The sequence below is a fragment of the Oratosquilla oratoria genome, chromosome 36, assembly GCF_046742065.1.
Source record: "Oratosquilla oratoria isolate Oo_2021 chromosome 36, ASM4674206v1, whole genome shotgun sequence".
Taxonomy (NCBI): domain Eukaryota; kingdom Metazoa; phylum Arthropoda; class Malacostraca; order Stomatopoda; family Squillidae; genus Oratosquilla; species Oratosquilla oratoria.
Genome location: NC_134812.1, coordinates 12,018,631 through 12,028,184, shown reverse-complemented (window position 1 = coordinate 12,028,184; position 9,554 = coordinate 12,018,631). Strand labels below are relative to the sequence as shown.

The 9,554-nt window shown below is 43.3% G+C and overlaps 1 protein-coding gene across 1 annotated transcript in view; it reads right to left on the bottom strand.

The window, feature by feature from the left end:
- Positions 1–561: 561 nt before the first annotated feature.
- Positions 562–9,554, bottom strand: part of LOC143018890 (inactive hydroxysteroid dehydrogenase-like protein 1) — a 32,078-nt gene continuing 23,085 nt past the window's right edge. Inside the window, exons 7-8 of the mRNA XM_076174456.1 lie at positions 3,890–3,993; positions 562–2,580 (exon numbers count right to left, since the gene is read on the bottom strand). Coding sequence (XP_076030571.1) covers positions 2,574–2,580; positions 3,890–3,993 — 111 coding nt within the window. The 3' untranslated portion in view covers positions 562–2,573. The remainder of the gene's footprint in view (positions 2,581–3,889; positions 3,994–9,554) is intronic.

Below are 9,554 nucleotides of genomic sequence, written 5' to 3'. Positions count from 1 at the left end.
ACTTCACCACTGGCAGGGTTCGAACCACCATCCTCTCGACTTTTGCCGCAAGTAACAATGCACTAACCCGTTCAGCCAGCAAGTTTCCACAAGGGAGGTAACCAAGTTAAAGGCACACACCCACTCCCATCCACCACTTTCATTTCCCTCTTATCTTAGCTTCTCATGGATGAAAGGATCATCCCTGTCTCCTGCCCACTGCCCAGGTCAGAAGCAATGCAGCAAGGCACAGCACATCCGTGGCAGGGCCACTTCACTTACACAGTGACCACAATGTCCATCCATCCATATACCATGAGCTTTTTCCCCCTTACAAGGGAGGTAGCCAAAGTCAAAAGGCATATACCCACTTCCACCCATTCCACTTCCATCCACTACCCTTTCCTCCCTCTCATCTTAGCTCCTCGTGGATGACCACTATGTACAGTACTATGCTTTAGCACCTATAATCACATATTCTGGTGCATTCTTTTACAATGAAAGGTCCTCATAATTTGTTCTTTTATCATCTTCCACTTTCTAGATTTAATTGTTAGTTAAAATAAAAGGAAGAAAACCACATTAACATAAAATATTTTTATTGGAAAATATACCCAATCATTCCATTTTTATAGCCCTTTACAAATATAACAAATGCTATTTGTCGTAGCATATCACCGTAATTCCCAATCAACAAAATACAAAACATTAAAACAGTTAATAATATCATCTGTACATTTGCCTCCTCCCATATTTCACATGCATTTTAAAAACCTTTTGGTCACCTTGACCCTACATTCCCAACCTAATATAACGGAACAGGATTCCTACATATATACGAGTATAATACACCATTTTAATGTAGGACAATTTAGGCACAGAAATGAAACCATATATTCAGTTAAACTGTAACACAGTTGTGGATGGTGATACATTATGGCAATACATTTAAAATGCTGCAGTCACATATCTAGTAGCCTCAAAATACAATTAAAAATACTGGCTCAAAATATTGCCCTCAATCCTGAGAATGTTACCAACACCACAACTATCTCACAGTTTTACAAACACGGATGTGCGTCTTTTTAACTTATTAACAATGTTTCAACTCTAGTCTCAACCTGAGGAAGACGATATCAACAGCTGACATGTCAGTATGAGGCCTTGAGTGAAATTCCTTTGGTTAAGGGAGTTAATTGAAAGACTTGAACCTTTCACAATGGTGACCTTTCCTTAACTGAACAAAATACGATATTGGTCATGACAAAAACAATATATGCCCTTATACTAGAGGTTAATATTTCCTTTGAAACCAAACTATTGAACTAAATATAGAAGTAAACCATCTTGCTCCTTACCTGTTGTCATTCTCTCATGTGTTATAACTAAGAATACAGTTCCTTCATTTGATTAACATTCAATACGTATACATAACAAAAAACTATGGAACAAATGGATTTGACAGTTCTTTGTGTGTTTGGGGGGGGGGGGTGTAAACATACACACACATATACCATGAGCCATGCCCTCCTCATAAGGGTATAGTCAAATTCCTCTAATAATGTCCCAGGAAAGTTTGTATACATATCTACCCACTTAGTGAAAGCCAAGGATTGGCAATAGGAGATTCCCATTAACCCCTTCGTTACCGACCCGTCAACCTTACGTAAACAAACGTTTCAAATCGTCCCACGAATGGCTGGAGCCTTATGTTTGTAAACACAGACACTTGCCACCACATGGGTAGAAATAACCCAGAGACCGAGGCCTTGAGAGCCCTCAATACACACAGCTTATAACTGTGACACGTGCGTGTCACAGGGAGCACGCTCGGTTCCTGGCGGGTGCACTCAGCCGTGACACTCAGGTGTCACAAAACACACATCCGGTACTCAAGGGGTTAAGGGCCAATCAATCCACTGTCGCCTCAAATTTCACAAAGTGGGGGAAAAAAAAAGTTGCACACAGTGGTTGACAGCAGTTCTAGGAACTTCCCAAAGACCTCTCTGGGAGGGAACTTTGGACTGATGTCTGTGTTGTGTCAGTATGGGACAGTTTCTGTCATGGACTTAGTGAAAATTGTAAGAAATACAGCTGAAGGAGGTCAAATCAAGTGTTTTTAAACATCCACAGTACAAAGAGTAAAAAATACTTGTACAAGACATACATCAAAGAGTTCTTGATCATGTGTACAGTACAACATACTGTATCTTCTATAAGTAGTACATAAGAACATAAGAATGAAGGAAACTGCAAGAGACCATAAGGCCTACACTAGGCAGTTCCAAGGAAAATGAAAGGAATGTTTGAATCCAGTACGCTAAACAGGGATACTTGTAGCTGCTTCCTGACAGGTCGATGGACTAGAGGCCGTAACATACATCATTCATTGTGTGTTCTGAAGTCATTCAGTACTTTGACACCCAGATAGTCAGAGAACCTTACTGGGTCCCTCTATGACGTCTTTTTATCTCAAAGAGAAAACATCAAAATCTCAAGAGATATGACATAGAAATCCCCCATCCTTTTAACTACAGGTTATTAAAGATACTGGATGACCCTACAGACACTAGTGAATGATCCTGATATCGGCTCTAACGCCTGTTAAAAAAAAAAGATAAATGCGTATCAAAACCGTGACATTCAATTTTAATATACCCCCTGCCTTACGTAGCTATGTTTCAACCTCTAACACCACCACACCTTCATCCCCCGCACAAATTTAGTCAAGTCCTACTTTCTAAAATATCTTCCGAACCAAATATCTATTCCTCCTCTGCTCTATTCACAATACCATCCCCTTCTACCATGTTCTAGTGACCACAGGCTGAACCTTTACTCTAAATTACTCAGTGTACTAGTAGGCTTCACAGATCTTCTTACAGTTACTGACAAGGAGAGAAAGAGAGAGAGACAATGAGATATGCCCATAATGGATCTTCATCCATTTGACTTCATGTCAACCTCTTCCCCAAATTGTTACAACTTAAACTCTAAAGAGGCACCTCATTTGGTTCAAGGGAACATCACAGACAACTTCCGTAAGGCTCGTTCATGCCACACATAGGTTCAAGATACCTGAACACTTTCCTATTCCAAGTTCCAGGCTCACCATCAGCTAACAGCCTTTGTGTTAGTATGATACATACAAACATATACAGTAAGTCCTCGTTATACAGTACATATGCATTCCTGAAATCCTTACCACAAATTGAAGTTACCGTATACCGAACCCATTATAACATGTAATAATAGGATATGGCAGACGTACCTTCTCCCTGCTCTTTCCTCTTCAAAATATCTAGTGGATACCGTATCTGTGAATTTTTCTTACCGTAAATAGAATCGAGGGTAGTAATTACCAAATACCGTAACTGTGAATATACCGGATATAGAATTACCGTATAAGGAGGACTCACTGTACCAAAGACTCTTTCCCCCTTACAAGGGAGGTAGCTAAAAACAAAGGCATAAAATCCACTCCCACCAATTCCATTCTCACATACTCCACTCCCCCTCCCCCCCTCCCTCTTATCTTGGCTCCTCCTGGATGACAGGTCACCCCTGCATCTTGCCCACAGCCCTGGATCAGAAGCAGTGTCGCAAAACACAGCACATCCATAGCAAGGCCATTTCACTAAATCAGTAACCCCCCCACCCCACCCCTCCATCCCCTTATGCAGAAAATAGTGTTAGCATAACCTCTTCAAAACTGGGTATCATAAAGAAATACACATTGTTATTGGTTTTACATCGAGTCTACACAAATGACAACCTTGGGCATTCCAAAATAATTCTATATCCATTAAGTAACAAATAACAAGGGATACATTGCACACATAGTTACATCAAAGGTTCCACCCCCTCATGCAATAACAGGTGTAATTTCCATATAAGATGTTTATCTTACTCTGTGTGTGCCTTCTTCTTTTCAATGTCCCACATAATAAATTTGTTGACTGCCTTCATAAAGCCAATGAAGAACCATGTAGGGAGGTTGTCAGTAATCCATGCCTGCAAATTAAAAAATAAAAAGGAGTCATATAATGTACAAATTTGTTATAGAAAAAAGGAAAAATGGAGAGAGAGAGAGAGGGAGAGAAAGAGAGAGAAAGAGAGAGAGAAAGAGAAAGAGAAAGAGAAAGAGAGAGAGAGAGAGAGAGAGCGAGAGAGAGAGAGAGTGACAGAGGAGAGAGAGAAAGAGAGAGGAGGGAGAGAGGAGAGGGAGAGAGAGAGACGAGAGGGAAAGAGAGGAGAGGGGGAGAGAGAGAGAGGGAGAGAGAGAGAGGGAGAGAGAGAGAGGAGAGAGAGAGAGAGAGGAGAGAGAGAGAGGGGAGAGAGGGGAGAGAGAGAGAGAGAGAGAGAGAGAGAGAGAAGAGGGGAGAGAGAGAGAGAGAGAGAGTGAGAGAGAGAGAGAGAGAGAGAGAGAGAGAGAGAGAGAGAGAGAGAGAGAGAGAGAGAGGGAGAGAGAGAGAGGGAGAGAGAGAGAGAGGGAGAGGGAGAGGGAGGGAGAGGGAGAGAGAGAGTGAGAGGGAGAGAGGGAGAGAGAGAGAGAGAGGGAGAGAGAGAGAGAGAGGGAGAGAGAGAGAGAGAAAGAGGGGGAGAGAAAGAGGGGAGAGAGAAAGAGGGGGAGAGAGAAAGAGGGGGAGAGAGAGAGAGGGGGAGAGAGAGAAAGAGGGGGAGAAAGAGAAAGAGGGGGAGAAAGAGAAAGAGGGGGAGAAAGAGGGGGAGAGAGAGAGAGAGGGGGTTGAAGAGAGAGAGATGGTTGAAGAGAGAGAGAGGGCTGAAGAGAGAGAGATGGTTGAAGAGAGAGAGAGGGCTGAAGAGAGAGAGGGCTGAAGAGAGATAGAGAGGGAGGGAGAAAGAGGGGGAGAGAGAGAAAGAGGGGGAGAGAGAAAGAGGGGGAGAGAGAGAAAGAGGGGGAGAGAGAGAAAGAGGGGGAGAGAGAGAAAGAGGGGGAGAGAGAGAAAGAGGGGGAGAGAGAGAAAGAGGGGGAGAGAGAGAAAGAGGGGGAGAGAGAGAAAGAGGGGGAGAGAGAAAGAGGGGGAGAGAGAGAGAGAGAGAGAGAGAGAGACAGCAAGAGGGGGAGAGAGAGAGAGACAGCAAGAGGGGGAGAGAGAGAGAGACAGCAAGAGGGGGAGAGAGAGAGAGACAGCAAGAGGGGGAGAGAGAGAGAGACAGCAAGAGGGGGAGAGAGACAGCAAGAGGGGGAGAGAGAGAGAGAAAGAGGGGAGGAGAAAGAGAGAGAAAGAGGGGAGGAGAGAGAGAAAGAGAGAGAAAGAGGGGAGGAGAAAGAGAAAGAGTGGAGAGAGAGAGGAAGGGGGAAGGAGAGAGAGAGAGAGAAAGAGGTGGAGAGAGAGAGAAAGAGGTGGAGAGAGAGAGAAAGAGGTGGAGAGAGAAAGAGGTGGAGAGAGAGAAAGAGGGGGAGAGAGAGAAAGAGGGGGAGAGAGAGAAAGAGGGGGAGAGAGAGGGAGAAAGAGGGGGGAGAGAGAAAGAGGGGAGAGAGAGAGAAAGAGGGGAGAGAGAGAGAGAGAGAGGGGGGAGAGAGAAAGAGGGGAGAGAGAGAGAGAGAGAGAGGGGGGAGGGAGAGAGAAAGAGGGGGAGAGAAAGAGGGGGAGAGAAAGAGGGGGAGAGAAAGAGGGGGAGAGAAAGAGGGGGAGAGAAAGAGGGGGAGAGAAAGAGGGGGAGGGAGAGAAAGAGGGGGAGAGAGAAAGAGGGGGAGAGAGAGAAAGAGGGGGAGAGAGAGAAAGAGGGGGAGAGAGAGAAAGAAGGGGAGAGAGAGAGAAAGAGGGGGAGAGAGAGAGGAGAAAAGAGGGGGGGGAGAGAGAGAACAGGGGGAGAGAGAAGAGAGAGGGGGAGAGAGGGAGAGAGGAAAGGGGGAGAGAGAGAAGAGAGAAGAGGGGGAGAGAGAGAGAAGAGGGGGAGAGAGAAATAAGAGGGGGAGAGAGAGAGAAGAGGGGGAGAGAGAAAGAGGGGGAGAGAGAAAGAGGGGGAGAGAGAAAGAGGGGGAGAGAGAAAGAGAGAAAGAGGGGGAGTAACCGCTGCGTTCAGGAACCTAAGGTACCCAGAGGGCATGTTAGGGACGTCACTACGGAAAGCCATTAAAATCAGACAGAGGAAAGGATGTGAAGAGAGGACAAATTTTACGATACCTTGTGGTTCTAACTCTGGCCTCTCTCACATGCTTTCCAAAACGTTTGAGACAGACAGGACTCATCATAGTAAATGACACAGGGAAGAAAATAGGACACTTGACCACCAACAGAACCAAGACAAACCGTGACAATAGCATCGTTTACAAATTCCCTGCAAAGGATGTGACTGTGCATACTACGGAGAGACATACAGAGGACTTAACAACAGACTCAAGGAACACAAAGCGGACATTAGACACCACCGAGAAACCAACGCTCTAGTTAACCACATTGACACAGAGGGACATTTGCCTAAATGGGAGGGTTCCACCATTCTAGCTAAAGGTGAAAAATAAGATGCGGGAAAAGTGGAAAAAAGTCCTCACCAGCCCCACTGAAATGCAAAAAACTCGTTTCAAGTGCTGGCAAATCTGCAGGAAGAAGGAAACTAATGAAATCCAAGAGAAGAAGGAAAGGGGCAGACGCTGGATCCCTGCCCACAGGTAAGATTTTGGTAGTAGGAGACAGTCAAGTGAGGTATTTAGACAGGGTTTTCTGCGACAAAGATAGGAAGCATAGGACGCAGGTGTGTTTCCCGGCGCGGGCATAGGTGATGTTAGAGATAGGATTGAAGAGTGTCTAGTAGGGGAAGGTAAGGACCCAGTAGTTTGCTTAAGTGCCGGAGGAAATGATATAGGTAAGGTAGGGAGTGAGGAATTATTTGCGCGGTACCGAGATGCGCTAGACACGATCAGAATTAGGGGATGGGTTCTGTTTTATTTGGAATCCTTCCGAGGCATAGAGTTGGAGGCATGTGGAATTCCAGGGCTATTGCAATGAATTGCAGGTTGGTAAAACATTGTACGGCTAATGAATGGGCATTTGTCGACAACTGGGACCGCTTTTATGGTAAGAATCACCTATACACAAGGGACGGAGTGCACTTGTCTCCAAATGATTTCGGCTCCTTGCTGAATCCCTTGAGCGAGAAGTAGGCATCCTATAGGGTTTTTCGGGTAGATTATGTGGGAGTAGGGGGGGAAGTATCGGAATATAGTTTAGGAAATAGAAACAACTTAGAGGACTGTACAAAAAATCACCAAAGCAGGTGGAGGGAAGAGATAAACTTAAAGTTTACTATACAAATAGTAGGAGCATAATTAACAAAATTGATTTGCTGCGAGGTAAACCATGCGTAGAAAATTTCGATATTATAGCCATTACTGAATCCTGGATCAACATGGCTGATAAACATTTCCTTCCGGAAATCGAAATAGAAGGATATAAGTTTTTTTCATAAGGATAGGGTCGACAGGAATGGGGGAGGTGTAGCACTTTTCGTTAAAAATACATTAAACTGTATTATCAACAATTCGATTAAGGAAGAGGACTGTACGGAATCTATTTGGGTAGAGATTATAGGCAGAATAAGAAAGTTATTATTGGCGTCCTTGTATAGACCTCCTAACCTTAGCATTGAGCAGACTGGATTCCCTAATTCATGAAATTCATAGAGCGTCCCAGTACAAAAAACGTTGTAATCATGGGAGATTTTAACTATAGAAACATTGACTGGGAAACTTTAATAGGAGATCATGAAGCGAAACAATTCCTAGATGTGGTGCAGGCTAATTTCCTAAAACAAATGATTACGATCCTACGAGGGGGCAAAATACCCTGGACTTAATTCTAACAAATAATGAGCACCAAATTAGCCGCATAATAGTTGGGCGATAGTCTAGGCTTTAGCGATCATCAAGAAATAAGATTTAATATTATTTGGGAAAAAAAAATAAAAAGTACAAATAATGTTCAAGTACCAGACTTCAGGAAAGCAAACGTTTAAAACATTCTTGATTCTCGTTGCGGGGCTGATAGTCAGAAGTGGGGCAAGGAGGATACGCGTACCTTGGGTCAGGTCTGGGTCAAAGAGAGAAATACGCTTACCTTAGGTCAGGTCTGGGTCAAAGAGAGTGATGCGCGTGCCTTGGGTCAGGTCGATTCGGGGCGACGGCCCAAAAATCAGGTCAGTACTTTGGATGAGATGTATAGCAATCTGGCAGATCTAATTATTAATGCACAAAACACATTTATCCCCCTAAAGTCAATACGAAAAAATAGTAATACTCCCAAATGGATGACGGACAGATTGAAACATGAGATCGGAATTAAAAGAGGACTTTACGTAAAAATAAAAAACGGGGAATCACACCTTAGATCAAGATATAACGAAATGGCAAAGCTGGTTAAAAGGAATACACGTTCAGCGAAACGTAATTATGAAATCAAGGTTGCCAGTCAAGCAAAATCCAACCCAAAGGGTTTCTTTCACCTCTATAGAACAAAAAATAAAGAAAGAATAGGACCAATTAAAAACGACGAAAATGTCATGATAGAATCGGAAGAAAAAATGAGTGAGGAGTTTAACAATTATTTTCTATCGGTGTTTACTAATGAGAGGTTAGATAAAGTACCTGACTGCGATCCGATTTTCAGAGGGGATGAAGAAAATAGCCTAACTAATATCAGCATTAGTAAAGAAGAAGTTATCAAGCAGATTGACAGACTTAAAGCTACAAAATCTCCGGGTCCGGACGAAATTTTTCCAAGAATGCTTAAAGAGTGTAAATTTGAAATCTGCGACCAGTTAACTGAAATATTCAATAAATCGGTAGACACTGGTTCTGTTCCAACTGCTTGGAGGCAGGCAAACGTTGTTCCTGTTTTTAAGAAGGGAGATAGATCGACCATATGCAACTACAGGCCAATCAGTTTGACATCAGTTATAGGAAAAATGCTTGAATCAATAATAGTAAATAGACTCAGAGAACACATTGAAGGGCATAATTTAATTCGTGATTCACAGCATGGTTTCTCCAAAGGTAAGTCATGCGTGACTAATCTTCTATCCTTTTACACTAAGGTATATAAGGCGTCAGACAACAATGAAAATTACGATGTTATTTACCTTGACTTTAGCAAAGCGTTCGACAAAGTGCCACACCAGAGACTACTAAATAAAATCAAAGCCCATGGCATAGGAGGAAAAGTGTTAGAATGGATTAGAGCTTGGATTAGTAACAGAAAACAGCGGGTCACCATAAATGGAATAAAATCTAGGTGGGGCAATGTTACTAGCGGGGTCCCCCAGGGCTCGGTTTTGGGTCCCTTATTGTTCATTATGTATATAAACGACTTAGACGATGGGTTAAATAGTGATGTTAGTAAGTTTGCGGACGACACTAAAATAGGACGCCTAATTAGGTCAGGAGAAGACGCCCAGATTCTGCAGGATGATCTTAATAAACTGTTAACATGGTCGGTGAAATGGCAAATGAACTTCAATATCTCTAAGTGTAGCGTGTTAAACGTAGGGCTGCACAACCCCAAAAATAGATACAACTTAGATGACACGTTTTTAGAAAAATCTGAGTGCGAGAG